General features: G+C 48.6%; 1 protein-coding gene across 7 annotated transcripts in view; it reads right to left on the bottom strand.

The window, feature by feature from the left end:
- Positions 1 to 2,196: 2,196 nt before the first annotated feature.
- The window catches only part of LOC140504040 (uncharacterized), a 36,212-nt gene continuing 18,922 nt past the window's right edge, over positions 2,197 to 19,486 (bottom strand). For 2 of the 7 annotated variants that reach the window (XM_072608555.1, XM_072608558.1), the window contains 7 exons: positions 17,992 to 18,108; positions 12,191 to 12,211; positions 10,930 to 11,052; positions 7,690 to 7,776; positions 4,267 to 4,414; positions 3,508 to 3,644; positions 2,197 to 2,773 (listed from right to left, as the gene is read on the bottom strand). In XM_072608555.1, coding sequence (XP_072464656.1) covers positions 2,576 to 2,773; positions 3,508 to 3,644; positions 4,267 to 4,414; positions 7,690 to 7,776; positions 10,930 to 11,052; positions 12,191 to 12,211; positions 17,992 to 18,108 — 831 coding nt within the window. In that variant the 3' untranslated portion in view covers positions 2,197 to 2,575. The remainder of the gene's footprint in view (positions 2,774 to 3,507; positions 3,645 to 4,266; positions 4,415 to 7,689; positions 7,777 to 10,929; positions 11,053 to 12,190; positions 12,212 to 17,991; positions 18,109 to 19,486) is intronic. The other 5 variants (XM_072608559.1, XM_072608556.1, XM_072608560.1 and 2 more) reach the window with 5 other exon arrangements.

The following is a 19,486-nucleotide window of genomic DNA, read 5'->3' as shown; positions in this document are numbered from 1 at the left end:
ATCTATGAGATGACTGCTTCCTTCCTGATTTTTTCTTTGTATTTTTTTTCCATTGAAATGCAGTAGATAAGAACAGGAATCAGCAAAAGCTGTATACTTAGATATGGATGGGTGAGGATCTCTGAGTCAGGCACAGTCCATGGGAAAGCGTGCCCAGAGATTGGGCCTTCCTGATCCTTCCTGGAAGTGCATGCCTCCAGAGGGCAGTCTGTAACATATGGCCAGATGTATAGGTGTATTTTCACCTTTTGAACCCAAGAACTTGGTATGACCCAGTGCACATGAAAATGTGCCCATTTGCAGACCTTCCTAGCTCTCTTCCCCACCAGCTGCCCTGTGTCTTCTCAGCTTGTGAGAACACTGGGAAGGGAGCTGATTGGGAATGCAGTCTTCTTAGAAGTCACAGCTTGAAACAAAGTGGTAAAACTTCACTTTGCAGAAAGCCGTCTGGCCCCCCGCTGGTGGTCCGAAAGGCGGCCCTCTAGGGTGCTTGGGCTGCGCAGTCTCCCGGTGGTACACTTGTCTGACTTTGCTGTGGGTCACAGAGTGTTCTCAAGATCCTTAATTGACTTGTTCTTCCCGTAGGATAACTTAGACTAAACTTTTGAAGTGCTGACCAACTCTAAAAGCGACAGGCTGCAGTATGATTTTAGTGTGCTTTGAACCTCTCAAGATTCCTAATGTTTCATACTGTTAATACTTTGGAAATTTATTATTGTTGAAAGCATAAATTACTATTTTCACATCCTTTCAATAAACTCTTTTCTTAAGAAACAAATTGGCTTGTCCTCTCTGAGTGGGAACTTCCTGGGGGCCCAGCAAGGTGTCTGTGCAAGGATGCCCAAAGTATAGTGGCCTCAGGCACCGATTGCATGAGCCTGGCAGAGCCAGGAGTTGGTTCTCAGGCATTGAGGAAAAGAGCAGAAAACCCAAGACTCAAGGGTACTTTTGTGGTCACACCTGCCTAGAAAGATGCAGAAAAAACAAATGAGAGTTCCCTTTGTGGGGTTTTTTTAAAGTAGGCCTTTTAAAAAAGTTACAGCCCTGGGGGGAGCATGATACAGTGCTTGTACTCTAGGAATGGGACCCAGAAAGAGGAGCCCTTCAAAGCTGGTAACATTGTGAGCAGGCCATTGACCCTGGGAGGGAATGAGGCGCTTGAGCACCTGGACACCAGCCCTGGACCTCACGTGGCTTGTGGCCTAATATCACGCAGAGGGGAGGCAGGGTGAGCCCCAGCTCTGATTCCCAGTGATCTTGTTTGTTTTCTGTTAGACTTAACTCACTTTTTGGGGGAAAAAAATAACATGGCTATCTTAAGGCTTATAAATCCAGCCTACAGGAAGCAAGATGGGCCAGTAAGGTCCAAACGGATCCATTCTGCCTCCTTCGTGGCTGTGCTCTCCCTAAAGAACCAGAAACACTGGATTACAGGGTTGGACCTGGCCAATGGACATGAGGAGACCACTTTATTTAGCCCTACTGTGTGCCAGGCCCAGAGCTAAGCACTGGGGATACAGAGGCTCCTCCCTGTGAAAGTGGCAGGGACTTCCCTCCTAGCACCAAGCCACAGTCAAGCTCATTTTGAGGTCTAGCCCCTCACACCCCTTTTCCTTTGCTTCTCATGGACTCTGAAAGCTCATGCCTCCAGCACTCTGTGGGTGAGGTAAATCAGCCAACCTTGTCCACCTGACTTTGGCCTTCACTGTTACTTTCTACACAGAAAATTCAAAGACTGACAATATGTCCAAAAGATCCCTCAAGGCTGTGGAAGGACTGACCCAGGAAGGTGGAAGCTGGACAAGACCTCAACTTGACCTTGGCTGGAGGGGAGGAAGGCTCCATACCCATGCCACTCTCCCTGGTCAGCTGAGCTAGACACCATTCCCAGGCAGATAACAGAGCCTAACCAAAATCTCAAGAATCTCAGGCCAAGGAAATCCATAATTTCAACACAGCCAATTCAGCCCTGGGGAGGAGGAGCTCTAGGCTCTTCTCACAATCTTTGGGATAAGAAAGTAGAAACAAAGTGTTCCTCTTACGCTGGGGAAGGGCCCAGATGGGTGACACTGGCCCTTCTCATGGAGCAGCTGATAGGATATCCAAATAGGGTTTATGGCCCTGACCCGCTGTGTGGCCCCCAAGGCTCCTCCAGACTCCTCCTAAGCTCTGCTAAAGAGCGCCCCCAGGCCACACTTGTGAGTTCTGCATACTTTATTGAAAAATACAAAGCCAATAACCAAAGCTCCATTTGTTAAAATAATAAAACTTTGTTCCTTTAGTATGAAAGATTTTTTGAAATCGAGGCAACAAGTATGAAAGAGGGTGGGGAAACTGACTGCCTTTTCAGGGGCCCATGGGCACCTGGGTGCCCCCAAACCTTTCTGTTCTCCTTGGTAGCAGCTCTCTAGAAGTGCAGGGCTCTCCGCGATGCAGGAGGTCAGGCACCGCCCACCTCAGGAGGTGCTCACTGGCCCTGGTCCTGGTCTGCCAGTGTAGGGGCAGAGCCTGCGTCCAGGCTACTCCAAGGCATTTCTGGATGGGGCTTTGGCACAAGACTAGCTGTTGATGGATGTCACTGCCACATGCAGGGAGGATGAGGGGCTGGACTCCACGCTGATGAGTGATCATCCAAGCAGGGGTGCCGAGAGTGAGCGACAGAAGTGGGAGGGGGGGCATCTGCCCCGTCCTGATCCCAGCCCTGGAGGCCTTGGGGACGCTTGCAGGCCCTGTGGGGCTGCTCAGGACTCAATCCTTCCATAGGAAGAAAACACTGGCAAGAGAGAAGAGAGGTGTGGGTGGGGACCAGTGGAGATCAGCCAGCCCCCTGCCTGCCCTGGGCTTAGCAAACATGCAGATGGAGCCTCACCATTCAGGGTCTGTTTTTAATCCTCATCCCTTTTCTGGGACCCAGCAAACTGACAAGCCAAGCAGACTGAAGACCTGAGAGCCGAGTGTGGAACTGCTAACACTAGCAACCAGGTCTCCTGAGCCACAGATCTGACCCCCAACCTCTGACCCCTAGCCCCTGGGGATCCCAGGCCTGATCTATAGGGCTATCTTGCCACCAAGACCAAGGGGGAGGGGGAGCCATTCACTGGAGATATGTGTGAAGCTGTACTTTGGGGGACAGGGGCAGGCCACAGTGGGAACCCCATCCCCAGAGAAAAGCTAGAGTTCAGGAAAGGTTGCTTTAGCAGCTCTGGGAGGCACCTGAAACAATGGGTCGGGCTATGATCTTGGAGCAGAATGCACTGGTAAGGGTGGGAACTGACCCCCACAAAAATATACTGGGAGCCCATTCAGAGATGAGTGGTACAGTGGGCAAAGTCCTGGGCTGGGGGTTGGAGAAGCTGACTTCAGAGTGTCCATGTTACATGTTCTTGGAAAGTATGAGGCCCTGGGTTCAAGTCTGCGCTATACCACTGAACAGAGAGGTGACCTTGGGTAAGTCATTTCCCCTCTGGGGGCTCGGCCTCTCAAGTACCTCCACATGTGTGAACTTACAATCCTTCCCTGGCCTTGGATCCATAATATCTGTAAAATCTGGGGGTGGGCATGCTGGGATAGTCCCCTTCCACTGAGGCATCCTGAGACTCTGCTTTCTGAACTGGGAGCAGGAAGCAGATAACTCTTCTGAAAGGCTACGGACATTGCAGAATTTGTAGGAGGTAGTGGAGCAAAGGGAATGGCAGTGGGAGGGAGAGACAGATACAGAGAGCAGTCAGACAGGAGGAGGGGACGGGAATTCTGCAGTCAGTGGAGGTCGCAGGCTCCACCTGATGCTCTCCAGCCTTATCTCCTGCCCTTGACTAGGCACCGCTTGTGGCGCCCTCCACTCTGCTCTCTAGGCTGGGGAGGGGGGATGAGGACACAGTACTAGGGAAAACAAGAGAGTTTTCTGGGCTGCAACAAAAGAGACCTGGTTCAACCCAGGGTCCAGATCAAACCACAGAAAGAGCTGGAAGGGGGGGTACTCCTTCCCAGTTAAAGTGGAGTGAGCCTCCATCCCTGGCTTCCCAGCACAGGTGCAGAGAGGGCATGGCTGCGTAGGCCGCACATATGGTCATGCTCTTGGGATGACCCTCTATGGCTCCCTATTGGGTTTGAAATCAAAGGGCCTGGGCACATCTGTGAGACCCTGAGCAAGGTCCATAGGCCTCAATTTCTTCATCTGTAAAATGGGGAAGGGGTGGCCTCTAAGGTCCTATTCTCTAAGGACCCAATGACAGGGCAGAGGTCTGGGGGCAGTGAGGGCCCACTCACTTCTCTCTCTCAAACCCTGGCCAAAGCTTCGATACACGTGGACCATGGCCCAAAGCAAAACAGACTTGATGACCACGGAGATGCAGGAGCCCACGATGGCGGCTGCCTCACCCGTGTAGGAGCTGCCCTGGCCCCACGCTCTGCTTATCTGCAAAGACAAGAACAGCTCACTCAGTGCTTGCAGGGGTCTGGGCCTGAGCTCCCCTCCCTCAGAGCCCCACTGGGGAGCAGCCGGGCCCACCCAGGCCCTTCTCAGGCCTGCCTTGGCCCTCACCTGCCCCAAATGACAGGCTGCTCCCCAGACCAGGGGCCAGAACCAATGCAATCTGGTTGCAGGACAGCCGCATCTCTTTCCCGGGGTCAGACCAGGGAACCAGCCTGGGCACATGTGGGAGCACACACATGCACACGTGTACACACACACGTGTACACACACACTCTCTTTTGGGCTGTGCTTAGGGCCTCAGCTTTTCCCTCCTGCCTCAGGGTGGCCCAGACACTCCCCCAACACCCACCTGTTTCCTGACCCCCAGATCCTGCACCTCCAGGCCCTGCCACACTCTGTTTTAAGAGACACCAAAACAACTTCCTTCACAGAGCTTCCAAACAGGAAAAGCTCAGTCTTACCTCAGTGACCTCTAAGAATCCTCTCTGAGGGCACGCTGCTGGTCTGCCTTCTTCCAATCAACTTTATTACTGAGAACTTAGACCAACTCACTCCCAGTATGACCCTGAGCAAATCCTCACTTCTCTGGTTGTTCCTTCATCTGTAACATGAGGGGCTGGGCCTCACCTGGGCAGGGAGAGGGACTGGACTCCCCCTCCCCATTGGGGGACTTATGTTCCTGGGGAGCTGCCAGGGGCCCAAGTCAGGACGTGTCAGAGACAGGTCAGGAACACAGGCCTTCAAAGCCCCAGCGCAAGCTCCGAGTGATCCACCAGCCTCCACACTTTTCTCTCTCTATGTCTTGAGGCAGCAAGTCAACAGAGTGGATCCGGCATTAGAGGATTGTCAGGAAGACCTGGGTTCCAATCCTGCTGCAGACGCTTACTAGCTGCATGACCTTGGACAAGTCATTTAGCCTGGCTCATCCCCAAGGTACAATGAGAATAACAATAGCCCCTGCCTTCCAGGCTTGGATGAGCACCCTGTGCAGGTACCTGGCAAGGTGAACAGCTGGTCTATCAGTGCTAGCTATGGTCATTACGAGCTGATTATCTGGAGAAGGGTCGGGGAACAACCCAAAGTCCCCTTCTGTGTCACCATACTTGGCAGCCAAGCGAGACTTGGTGCTGTACCCCTGGCTGTCCTGGAGTCCTTTCTACAGCTCTATTGTTCATTCCCCCACTGGAAACTTCTTTCCCTTCCCAATGATCCTGGAAGCCTTGGTCTGACTGCTTGGCCATCCTTCCCTCTCTGCCATGTTAGGGTTAGGGTTAGGGTTAAGGGTTAGAATTGAGTGCATTTTTAGTGTTAGGGTTAGGGTTAGAGTTAGGATTAGGGTTAGGAGGAGCTGTGCCCATGTCATTCCAGGGCCTTGAGCAGGCGGGGCTCTTCATCTTTGAACAGAGTCAACAAATTGTTCCTTTCCAGTTTTCACTGAGAGAAATGACTGCAGCCATGCTGGGGCTGATGGGGTCAGCCGGCAGAGGGGGAGGAGAGCTCAGCCCATCACTCCCACCAAAGCCCTGGCTCCAGCTGAATAAATACACTCTGAACAAAATGCGAAAGCTGGCCAGAGGTTATCAGAGCCCCTCTGGGCACATTAGGGTGGACTGAAGCTTGGCCAACCTTGGGTCCAGTCCACCCAGTGGCTATAAGTAGCCTTTCAGGTCCTTGGCCTATTTATTCCTTCCTGGCTCTCTCCTCTTTAATAAATCAATACACCCCAAACAAGATGTGCATACTCTCTGAAGAGAGTCCAGCTTCCCTGGACAGTGTGGGAGCCGCTGCACTCTCAGGGACCAGGAATACCCCCTTTTTCAACCTGCACATGGTCACCATCATTACCCAAGCCCGGCTAGATGCTTGGAAAAGGGCAAATGCAGGGCAGAGGACAGAGCTGCCCAAGAGTCTCCTTTCTGCTAAGGGTGCTTCCTGCAAGACAGGGATTGAAAAGTGGAGTAGAAGAAGCTAGAGGGGTGGGGCCTGCAGACCTGAAGCCTCAAGCCCCCAGCCCTGCCCTTGCTCACTGGTTCATTATAAGGAAAGCTATAAACATCATAAACCATGTTGATAACACACACAATAAACCCAAAAGCTGCCAGAGGCTGAAAAGGCTTCTGATGAAATCCAATATCTATTTCTGTTTAAAAAACAATAGCCAGAAGACACAGAAATAAACGGACTTTTCCTTAACACAGCACCTATGTCTGTAATACCAAGAGGAAAAATCATATGGAATGAAGCAAAGTGAGAGGTCTTTCCACTAAGAGCTGTGCCTGCTCTGGAACCAGCCCTGTGTGAAGTCGGTGCTGGCTTGTTTAATATTATTTAATGGTAACTATGGTCCTTGAAATGCTAAAGGACTGAAGGACCATGAAGTGAGACCAGGCGAAAGCCAAAGTGCTGATTTGTGTTGAAGGTACTGTGGTCTACCTGGAAAACCCTTGTGAGTGCACTAAAAACCCTCCGAAGCAATTCAGAACTTCCATAGAATCAGTGGTACGACAGAAGATCCATTCGTGTGGCACAAACCCCTGCAGGAGGAGCTAGAGACATCACAGTCAAGAGAACCAGTGCACACGTAAACTCTCTGGGGTCTGTCTGTGGGATGCCCATCACCTCCTCACTGAGCTGGTGGATGCAGGGGCTTGCTAGAGCCCTCCCTACCCACATCTGGCAGCCCCACTTTGACTGGAGTCTGGTGCCCTTTCCAAGGCATCATCTTTGGCACTTGGCATCATTCTGGCTCTGGGGCCATTCTCCCCTGCCTCCTCCTCTCTCAGGAAGCCCAGGGTACATGCCCTCTCCTGGGGGACTGTCTGAAAAGGGTCAGTGAGACTCTCTGCTTCAGTTTCCCTATCCCCCACACCAGAGAACATGTTTGTTGGCCAAGGTCAGCTCCAGCCAAAACGATGGCTCTTCTCCAGTTTGGCTAATTGGGAGAGTGGTGCAGAGCAAGATTACAGCTCAGTTCAGGGCTGAACACCTCCTCCTAGCATGGAAGGGCCTCCCCTGCCTGCCTGCAGCTCCTGAGGCAGCCATGCTGAGCTGGTAGGAGTGAGCATCAGCCTGACCCGGCCAAGACTAAAGAGAGGCAGAGATTCTCCTGCTCCTCAGTGGGGCCCTGGCTGGCTTGGTCCCAAAAAGGCCCATAGGGTGGGCAACAAGAACAGGGCCCCAGGCGGCATTTCAGGCACCAGGCTTTCTTCCAATGGCACATGGAAGGGGATCCCCCGCCCTGCCAGGAGCCCCCTCACCGTGTAGAGGAGATAGAAGAGGTAAGCCACTTCAGGGATGTTCTGTATCAGGAAAATCCACACCAGTGCCTTCAGTTCCCTCAGAATCTGAAAGAAAGCAATGTCCCTTTGAGATCTCCTGGGACCTAGGAGAGGTCAACCTGGGTCAGGCAACACCTCCAAGGGTGCTCTGTCTACCTCAGCACATGCCTGGGAAGCCATTGTCCTGGCCCACCAAAACTCAGAAGGCTCCAGAGCTAGAGAACCCGGGTGCAAGTGACTTTGGTATGCAGCCTTAGGCCTCCATATGGGTCTCAGTTTCTTCCTCTATAAAATGGGGTTTTCGATGGTCTTTATGGAAACCTTATGGCAGGAAGAAAGGATGTTCTTAGGAGGCTCCACTTTCTGTGGGGAAACAGCAGAGGCAGCAATCCTGGAGAGGACTGGGTTTGAATCCCACCACATACACTTCCTAGCTGGGTGAGTCTGGGATTCCTCCTCCGGAAAATGGGGGTAAAACCATCTCTGGGGCTTGCCTCATGGTGGGCTTTTTGAGGTCAATTGCTCTGCAAACTTGAAAGCACTTTATAAATGGGAGCTGTCATTATTATGACTCCAGCTCAATGCCTTTTAGGGTCTTGGTTTCCCCACTTGTAAAAAGGGGGAGAATACCCTCCTAGGTGGTCAGCAGGGACAACCCAGGCCTGGGCCCTGCTGTTATAAGCCCCTCCAAGCTCAGCTTTGACTGCCTGCCTCCAACATCCCACACCCACCCAGGCCTCAAGCCCGACTGCTGCCCAGCTGCAGAACCGACTTCCCACAAAGGAAGCTCCCTGGGGTCAGCCCAGGCCTAATCCCAAATTCACCCCAGCACAGTCACTGTGGCCAGAGCTGCAGGGATGGCCAGAAGGGATTTTCATGGGCGCTGCCTTGGGGCCTACAGAAGGCCCCCTGGGGTTGTGTTAAAGGCCTCCCGGTCCAACAGTAGGACAGTCTCTGTTTTCCTCCCAGCTTGATTCAGTTATTGCTTCTTCTCTTCATTAAAAGGGCCATTCCGTGACTACTGCTTAGAGGCCTGTTCACTCAATGGGCGTTACCTCCCTCTAAGTGAGGACCTGAAAAGGCCAAGGTCTCCCAGTGCGTCCTGGGCCATCTCCAGGTGTCCTGATGAATATCTGGTCATCGGACCCAGAGGGCTCAGGATGCAAAGTGAGGCTGGTGACCGCACAGCCCTCCCTCCCTCAGAACAAAGAACACTCAAGTGCGAATGACATCATCATTTCTCCGATGGCAAACGAAGGCCAAACACCAGGCAGATCACCTCTGTTCTGACCAGCAGCGGGACAGAGGACCAGATGGAGCTGTAAGGCCTGGGAGGACCCAGCAATGGGTCAGCCACAGTCACGCTGACTCCTGGGGATGCCACTTGCAGGAGCCAAGCCCATGGGCTCCCCGAAGAGCCTTGGGGATGTTCTGGAGGGGCCTCGGATCTTCTCAGCTGAGGATCAAACTCATCCTGCCAGGAGCCTTTGGGGGAATCACAAGATTCTTCCCCAGAGGCTTGGAAAAGAAGGGGGCCGGTCTGAAATCAGAGCTGTGCTTGAGGGCCTGGGATGCTCTCTGACCTCTGGCTTCCTCCCCGTAGGCCTCCCGTCCTGCTACATGCCTCCTCTCAGCTACAGCTGAGGCCGGCCAATCCAAAGGAGGGAGCTCAGGGGACACCAAGGTCACTTCCTCCTGGTTCTCCCCATCATACCCACCTAACAGGGAAGCAAATGTTTCCATTCTCATTAGTAACTGGTGGTTACCCTGGGCTCTGTCCATCACAAGTAAGGGAGGGCTATCTGGTAAGCTAGAGGGGGACTCTCTCCCCTCTAGAGCTTGGCCTGAACCTCAGGGTCATGGCTCCTTGGAGAACAGGGGGCACTTTTTCAGGGAGAGGGAAATTCAACCCAGAGTCTCTGGATCTGAGTTCAAATCACCTGTGGGATCTGACCTCAGTCCCTTCCCTCTGTGGGCCTCTGTTTTCTCTTCTCTAAAATGAGGGTGTTGGGCCAAGTGACGTGAAATGTCCCTAGATTAAAGGAGGGGGTAGTTGCAATGCCACCCTGGATGCAGCTGTCCCACATCACTGCCAGCAGACCCTGCAAGAGTGCCTCAGGCCCCTCCTCACTGTGGGGAGGGCAGGGGAGGCAGGGAGACCATCCTCCAAGAGCTGGGGGAGCTCCCACCACCCTGATTTCTCCTTAACAAAAGCAGGCACACCCATGACTTCATCAGGGTGTCTGGGGCCAGAAGAATCTGAAGAATCTGAGGAGGGAGTGAGGCTCTGGGTGGGGCAGGGAGTGAGACAGCCAAACTCCAGGGGCCACAGGTTTTAAAAATACTTTTATAAGTATATTTCAATATAATTGGTTTCCTCTACACTCCTGTGTGCCTTATTTTGTACATTTACAAACACGGTTCTGAGAAGGGGTGTCACTGCCCTGCCCGAGGGGACTGGTTAACATGGAAAAGGGAAAGGGCAGGTTCTGCTCTACAAGCAGGAAGGGGACAGGAAACCCAACGACTCCGTGCTGGCCCAGAGGCCAAGTCGCATTTCAAACCAGGATTGTCAAGGAGGCTGAGGGGGAGGGTCACAGGGCATCCGGGCACTTGCTGGGGGAGTCCCAGGGGGAAAGAGGGGGATGAGGGAGAGAGCCTCCCCTCCTACAGACTCCCATCTCTGAATGTGCAGGGCACTGGATGGAGGTCGAAGGACCTGTGTTCAAATCCTGACTCTGCTCCTTACTCTCTGGGGGACCTAGGAAGGTCGCCCTCCCACTCTCAGCTTTCTCATCACTGAAGTGGGGGAGGAAGGAGATAGAGACTGAATAATGGTCCTGGAGAATGGACAGAGAAGAGGGAGTTGGCACACACTGTCACACACACTCCCATGACCAGTTTCTTTTACTCAACTTTGCGGGGATACAAGGTGGGCTTCAGTTCTGGGTCACTCACCAAAGGCAGATTGCAGAGGGGACCTGAGTCTAGGAATGGCATTCCCAGCCGGGGAGCCAGTTCGGACCCTGGGCCAGGCATACAGCAAGAAATGGAACAAGCCAACAGCAAGGGTGCTTCTGACCCTAAGCTCTAGTGCCCAGTCCAGTCTGAAGCTTGCAGGGGAACAACCATGGCAGGAAGCCCAGACCAAGGGCTTCTGTGGTTCTGTCACTCTGGCCAGCGGGGACTGGGTCTGGCAGCATCTAATCTTGTACATACCCAAGTCCAGGTCAGGCACTTGCTGAGCTCAGCCCAGGAGCAGCAAGCGACTCTGCCCTGGACTGGACCACTCAGGAAACACTGAAAGCTCACAGGTGTCCAGCCTGGGCTGTCTTTGTGATCCTGAAACAACACAATACTCAAATCCTTAGAAAACAACAGAAGGACCCCAGAGGACAAAAATTCAGCTCACATATTGCCCTGAAATGTGTGTAGAGCCCAGCCCCTACATAAAGTCCAAAGCCAAGGGAAAGGCTGGAAGAATGAGAAGACAAAAAAGAAACCCGCTATAAAGAGCTGTGATGGTGATAAGGAAGCTGAAGATACATACCCAGGAGTAGAGAAGGACTCTAAAACATCTACAAGCAAAGCCCTGAAGAAAAACGCACCTTGGGCATAAATCTAACTAGAATTCCTGGAAAGATGGGAAAAAGTTAGAAAAAGATTTTTAAAAAGCAAATGAGAGGGCTAGAGAAAGAAAACAGAAAGAAATGAGTACAATGGAAGAAAGATTTGGAAAGAGAGTTAACAGCTCTTAATAAGAGTCACAAAAACTTCCTGAAGAAAATAACTCCCTGAAAATTAGAACTGACCAAAGAAAAGCTGAATGAGACAAGAAGTAATGTTAAAACTAAGTCAAAAGAGAGGCAGGTAGATGGTGCAGCGAATAGAACAGCAGCCCCAGAGTCAGGAGGACCTGAGTTCAAATCTGACCTCAGACATCTCCTAGCTGTGTGACCCTAAGCAAGTCACTTTGATTGTCTCAAAAACAAACAAACAAACAAAACAAGAACAAAAACCTAAGTCAAAAGAGAATGAATGAGGAGGAGAAGAAAATGTAAGGTGTTTCAGAGCAAAAACAACAGCCATGGAAAACAGACTAGGGATAGATAATTTAAGAATCAGTAGACACCTGAACACCATGATCAAAAAAGGATCCCTGACATCATATTACAAGAATTTTAAAAGAAAATTGCCCATATCTCTTAGGATCAAAGGACAAGGCAGAAATAGGAAGAATAAACTGATCACCTTCTGAAACAAGCCCCCAAACGAAAACCCCCCAGGAACCTTAGAGCCAACATTCAGAGGTTCCTGGTCAAAGAAAAGAGAATCACAAGCAGCCAGAAAGAAAGAACTCAAGTACCAAGGAGCCAGCATCACACACAGTTTAGCAGCCAATGCCAAAAAGGAATGGAGAGCTTGGAATATGACGTCCCAGAAGGCAAAAGATCTAGGCTTTCAACCAAGAGTAACTTACCACGAAAAACTGAGCGTAAACCTACAGGGGAAAAAAATGGACCATTAAATGAAACTGAAGACTTTCAAGTATCCCTGATGAAACTATCAGAGACAAATAGAAACTGTGAAATACAAACACAGGAGTCATGAGAAACCAAAAAGGTACACACAAGTGAGCAATCATTAGGGACTAAAGAAGGATAGATTATTTCCGTCCTAAATCGTATCCCTTCAGAACTCTCTCAGGCGTCACAGAAGGAGACTCATTAGACAAAGGCCCCGGGAATGGCTCTATCCCATCGGTGAGTGGGCAGAGGAATATACTGGGGAGGTGGGGAGGAAAATGGAAGAAGAAGGGGAAAAAGCTCATATAAGTGGGGCACACACATGTAAGCTTATAACAAACAAGGAAGAAGAGGTAGGGGATGGGTGATACTTGAACCTCACTCCAATCTGAACTGGTCAAAGAAAAGAAGAATGCACCCATGCCTGGGCACAGAAATACATTCACTCAACAGGTAAACAGAAGGGAAAGGGGAAGATGAGAAAGAGTGAGGTTAAGCAGAGATTCATTTTTAGCAAAACAAACTCAAAGAGGGGGCAGGAAAAAAGACAGAAGGAAAAGCACAAAATAATAGGACAGAGGGAAATAAACAATTAATAACCATAACTGTGAATTTGAATGGGATGAACTCACCCATAAAATGGAAGACCAGGGCAAAATGGATTAGACGACTGAATCCAATAATACACTGTTGATAAAGAACACACACTTCAGAAGTAAAGGGCTGAAGCAAAATCTAGTATGCTTCCACTGAAGTAAAAATGGCAGAGGCTACAATTATGATCTCAGACAATGCAATGTCAAAAGACTGAACTGAAACAGATAAGGAAACTATATTTTGCTGAAAGGCACCACGGACAACGACATATCGATACTAAACAAATGGTATAGCAGCTAAATACTTAAAGGACAAATTAAATGAGCCATAGGGAGAGATTGACAATAAAACTATGGGGACCTCAATAAAAAAGGGGGGCCTCAATTTAGCCCTTCTCAAACCTAGACAAATCTAATCAAAAAATAAACAAAAAAGAAGTCAAGAACCTGACCAGAATTTTAGAGAAGTTAGATACGATAGATCCCTGCAGATTAACTGAATGCAAATGAAAAAGACAGAGTGTGTGTATGTGTGTGTGTGTATGTACACACATAAATACACACACATAAACATATATTTCTCAGCTGTGCATGGAACCTTCACAAAAACTGTCCCTCACAGATGCAAAAAAGGAGAAATATTAAATGCATCTTTTTATGGACCACAATGCAATAAAATATATTTAATAAAATGCCCCTTAAAAATTAATTGGAGACTAAACATATCTTAATCCTAAAGAACGAGCAGGTCAAAGAACAAACCACTGAAATAATAATTTCAATAAAGCTAATGACAGAGACAATTTATCAATTTTTGGGTGAAAAGATGCATCTCTGAACACTTTGACCCATGAAAGAGCGGATCAGTGAACAGGGAGCACAATTTAAAAAAACTTAGAAAAATCAACAAATTAAAAAACCCTGATTAAACAACAAACTGAAATCCTAAAGATCAAAGAAGAGAATAATGAAACAGCAAAACCAACAACAAGGAATGGCTTTTTTGGGGGGGAGACAATAAATAGATAAACCATCAATGATTTTTTTTTTAAAGAAGCAGAAAACCAGCTGACTAGTATAAAAAATGAAAAAGGTGAATCCCTAACCAATGAAGAAAAAAAAAAGAAGTTTGGAGCTATTTTGTTCGAGTGTATGCCAATTAAACAAACAATCTAAGCGAGATGGATGAATATTTACAAAAATATAAAATGCCCGGGTTGAAAGACTAAGAAATAGAGAATCTGAATAATTCAATCTTAGAAAAAGAAATTGAATAAATCATAAATGAATTCCCAACGGAAAAAAAGAAGACACAGGATCAGATGTTTACAAGTAATCACACATTTAAAAACTAATTCTAAACATTACATAAACTATGGGAAAGAAATAGGAAAAGAAAGGTTCCTACCAAATGACTTCTATGATACAAGCAGAGAGGGTCTTTATACCTAAACCACAGCAAAATAAAATAGAGAAAAGAAACTCTTGGCCACTATGCCTAACGATCATGATACAAAAATTTTAAAGAGAGTATTAGGAAGACTATGACAACACATCGCAAAGATTATACTCCATGACCAGTCTGGGGCAGGGATGCAAAGGTGGTTCAATACTAGAAAAACCATAATTATAACTAAATTAATAAGAACACGAAAAATCATGTAATTATATCAAGAGATGCAGCAGAAGGCTTTGATAAGATGATATTCATGTCAAAAATACTAGAAAGCAAAGGAATAAGTGAATTTTTTCCCCATAATATGGTAAACATTTATCTAAAACCAAATAATGGGGATACACTAGATACCTTTCTAGCAGAGTCAGGGTAAAGCAAGGATGTCCCTTATCATAATTACTGTTCAATATTGTGTTGGAATTGTTAGCTATAACAATTAGAGAAAAAGAAATGGAAGGAGTAAGTATAGGCAAAGATTATGGCTTTTTGCAGATGATATAAAAGCTTACTTAGAGAATTCTAGAGAATCAACTAAAAAATAATTGAAACAACTAATAGTTCCAGCAAAGCTGAAGGATATAAAATAAACCCACATAAATTATTAGCATTTTTGTTTATGATCAACAAAATCTAGCAAGAAGAGATAGGAAGAAAAATTCCATTTAAAATGGCTACCGAAAGTATAAACTTAAGGGAGTCTACCTGCCAAGACACGTGCAGGAATGGTATAAACACAAGCACAAAACACTCAGATCTAAGTAACTGGAGAAAGACTAATTGCTCATGGGTGGGGCAAGCCAATGTCACAAACATGATAACAGTACGTAAATTAATTAATTTATTTGTTGCCATGACTCTCAAGGATTACTCCATAGAGCTAGAAAAAGGTAACAACAAAACTCATCTGGAGGAACAAAAGGTCAAGAATGTCAACGTGGGAAGGCAGAGGGCCCAGCAGGGCCAGATCTGGAAATCCACTACAAAGCAGCAATCCTCGAAACAATTTGGTTAAGAAATAGAGAGGTTGGCCAGACTTAGGGTTATTCAAGCCTACAACATACAGAAGAAAACAAGCACCACAGCCCAGTGAAACCCAAAGATCCCAGTTTATGGGGCAAGAACTCACTAGTCAACAAAAACTGTTGGGAAAACTGGAAAGCAGCTTGGCAGAAGCTAGGCAGAGACCAACATCTCATACCAGATACCAATATAAGCTCTAATGTGCACATGACTTGGACAAAAAGAGTGACATCATAAACAAATTAAAAGGATGAGAAAGAAATTATCTTTAGCTCTATGTTGTGGGAATGAGATAAAAACCAAAACGGGGGAAAAAATCACAGAAGGGAAAATGGACAATTTTGATTACATAAAATTAAAAACTTTAGCATGAACAAATATAATACAGCTAAACTTAGAAGAAAAACAGAAAACTGGGGGAAGTTTTTCAGCAAGCTTCTCTGATAAAGGTCTGTTCCTAAGTTTCATACAGGAAAGTGATTAGAATTTCTAAGAATAAGAGCCATTTCCAAATTGATAAATGATACAGAATATGAACAAACAGTTTTAAGAGGAAGAAATCCAAGTTACTATATGAAAAAAATGTGCTCCAAATCACTAATAATTAGAGAAATGTACATTAAAACTACTCTGAGGTTTTACCTTACATCCATCAGACTTGCAAATTTGTTTTTTTTTTTTAAAGGAAAAAGGGAAGGGCCTGTAGGATTGCGGGGGTAAAGGCACCGAGCTGTGGACTGGTCCAGACACTCCAGAAAGCTATTTGGAACTCTGCCTTGAAAGCAATTACATTGTACATACCCACGCGGTGGCACAGAACCTGAGGGGGTGCCCATCAAGTGGGCAATAGCTGAACATGTCATGGTACAAAAAGCTGATGGAACACTATCGTGCTGAAAGAAATGATGAGGGGAAGGATTTCAAAGAAACTTGGCAAGACTTTCATGACTGGATAGAGTGAGGGGAGCAGAACCAGGGAGACGGCTTATACAGTGACAGCACTACTGTGAAAACAAGTAATGCTGAAAGACTGAGGAATTCTAACCAACACAACAACCACACACAAGGCCAGAGGACCCAGGATAAAGCACGCCACCCTGTTCCTGAGTGAGAGGCTCTGGTCTCAGAGGGCAGCCCATGTGCAATCTGTTTTATTTGATTACATAAGTTTATAACAAGGTTTTGTTTTTCTTGTTTTCTCAGTTGGGGGGAGTAGGTGGTAGGGAGAGAAGGAATAGATTTCCTTTGGGGGGAAAAAAAACCAAAGCCAAAAGAATCAGGCCTCATTGCTCTACAAGAGCCACATATGTAGTGAGTTGAGGCTGTGTGGTGCCGTGGAGAGAGCCCTGGCCTTGAAGTCACAAAGTCCTGGGTTCAAATTCTGCCTCAGATACTGCCTAGCTCTGTAACCTTGGGCAAGTCACTTCACCTCTGTCTGCCTCAGTTTCTTCATTGGTAAAATGAGGGGGCTGGACTTCATGATCTCTCGGGTGCCTTTTAGGTCTAGATCTATGATCATATGACTCTACAAGCCAAGATTCATGCATATACGTACATCACAGAGGAGGAGGCACAAATATGTGGAAAGTGAGAGACACATGGGTGCCAGTCATGTAAATATCTGGATGGATGGTAAATAAGCTGTCTCATTCTAAGAGGCCCAGGCCATCTTCATCCCCTAGGAGAAACAAGCATCTAGAGGAGAACCGAGAACTCTGCTGTGAGGCTCCCAAAGAGCCAGTGGAAGCTCACTCCATTTGCTTTGGTTGGGCAGGCCTTCAGACATGCCACTGCACATGCAGGGGAGGGGCCCCTAACTTCCAATATCCCATCGAATGTCATGAAATGTCCTTCCGGTCAGTGAACTCTTCCCCCAAGGCTTTGTGGGAGGGAGCCATGGTTTCCAAAGGTACTGCCAGCCAAGCACAAGCCCTGGCAGATCTTACTGGGCTGGAGGACTTTGTGTAAAGTCTACTGATAAGTTGTGTGTATGTATGTGTGAGTGTGAGAGAGAAAGAAAAAGAGAGAGAGAGAGATAGAGACAGGGAGAGAGACAGACAGACAGAGAGAACCAGCCTGTCAATCACTTAGTCAACTCAATTGTCAAGGTTTATGGATACTTCCTCTTTTGTACTGGTATCCCCAGTGCCTAGCACAGCGCTTGGCACAGAGGACATACTTAATAAGTGCTAGCTGACTGACTAACTGATCACTTACTGGTACCAGGCAAGACAAAAGGAAAAGTGAACATGCCTTCCTATGGTTAGGTGCCAAGAGGCTCCTCCTCAGGGGGGGCAGCTCTCAGAGATGCACAGAGGCTGTAGCTGATACTGATGGAGACTCTCAAAGCCCACAGAGCACAGGCACAGAGGTCAAGCTTCTTGCCTTAACACAAGAGGCAAAGGGACTGGTCTAGTGGCACATGGTGAGGAACAGAGTGGAGATCTGGATCTGGCCCTCTGGCCTCAGATGCAGGACTGTTGAAGGGAGAACAGTAAGAGGGTCCTCCAATGCCACTGGTGGGTAAGAACTGCCTGCCACAGGCTTCTCCAGGCTCTCTCCCAACACTGGGCTGACTGGCTGCCTCCCCCCAACCCAAAGGGGGACAGGAGGAAACAAGGGCGGCAGAGGGGGCTCCATGCACAGAGGCATCCAGCAAGGGGATGGGGAGCTGCATACTCACGGCCAAGATGCCGATGGTCACCTTGAGGATGGCCCAGAGGACACCGATGATGAGCATGAGACTGTGCTGCAGCGAGGCATACAGGCCAGACGTCAGGATCAGAACACACAGACAGAGCTGCGGAGGGAGACGAGCAGAAGGCTCAGGGCAGGCTCTGCGTGTGTTTTGCTATTTAAGCTGGAAAGAAAAACACACGTAAACCTGGGGTGTTTGTCAGTGATCGCCAGGCTGAAGGCGTCACCCTTGGGGCTCTGGAGACCTTCTGCTGTCTGGCAGAAGTGTGGCCCCGATGCCCAAGTGGGGGATGCAGGTCCTCTGGATAGTTGTTTGTTTGTTCTGTTGGTGAAGGGGGCCCAGAGGCTGACTAGTGGGGTGCGACCTGAGAAGGTCCTTAAGTGGGGAGGGGCACTGTCCCATGGGAAAACAGCCCAGGCTGGGAGGCTGGTCCTTCTGGTCCCTCTAAGGCACAGGAGCAACAAGGAGGTGACGACCTTTTAGTTCAGATTTCAGCTGTCAGGAGTCAGAAAGGCGGCAGTCTGTGGGCCACCAAGGGAGCTCTTGCTGACCTGCCAGTGTCTGTACTAACCAATCTTAAGCACACCCCCTCTGGTGGGGGGGAGGAAGAATACACTTATTAGAAGAGGGGTCTGATGGCACTAGTGGCCCAGTAGAGTGAGCAGTGGCCGGATTGGGGAGGGAAGGTTGGACACCTTCTGATGTCCTCGGTGGCCCCAGAAAGTAAGCAATGGGAAATCTAAGATTCTCTGTTTGGAGCAGCACCCAATGGGAACATGGTGCAGTACAAGGGAACCTTGTTCTTTTACTGATGGTTGAGCTAAAGAGGTGGCTGAAGGAGGTTCATGTTACAATCTTACACCAACTCTCCCATAAAGGAAAGAAGGAAGGAAGGAAGGGGAGGAAGCCTGCAGGGGAGAAGCTGTGACCTTGTGCCTCATTTAATGGGACATCTAAACAACCATGCCAGATGTGATGGGGTCAAGGCTCTGGTCCAAGTCTTGAACAGCCTAGGTATCGTTCGCTGTCGGTTCCCTCAGAAGGTCCAGAGAAGTCAGTGGTGAGGTAGCCTGGTGGGACCCCATCCTCTGGAGTGCCAAGGTGCAGTGCTCTTATGGCCCATGCCTCCAGCATGAGGCTGAATTCCTCTGGGCAGAAGAAGCTGACAGGGCAGGGGATCAGATGCGGAATCCTGCTTACCATCTTAGGAGCTCTGACCACTCTCTGCAAGTTGTGGGTGTTTCTGAAGCTACCATGTTAGCCCCTCACTGACCCTCCAGTGTCCTTCCCAACATGACTCCTATCTCTGCCTGTGCCTGGCATATGCTGAGCTGAGAACACATGTTGTGGCAGGGGAGCTGGAGTCTCTTCTTAGTTGCCCTCACCATTTTGGATTCCAGCTGGACTGGCCTGTGTGGGTACCCCTGTCAGACCTAGTCCTTCATCTCCACAGGCTGGCCAGATGCCTTACTCTTCATGG

This window comes from Notamacropus eugenii, chromosome 5 (assembly GCF_028372415.1).
Source record: "Notamacropus eugenii isolate mMacEug1 chromosome 5, mMacEug1.pri_v2, whole genome shotgun sequence".
Lineage (NCBI taxonomy): Eukaryota > Metazoa > Chordata > Mammalia > Diprotodontia > Macropodidae > Notamacropus > Notamacropus eugenii.
This window is presented reverse-complemented; position numbering and strand designations above follow the sequence as displayed.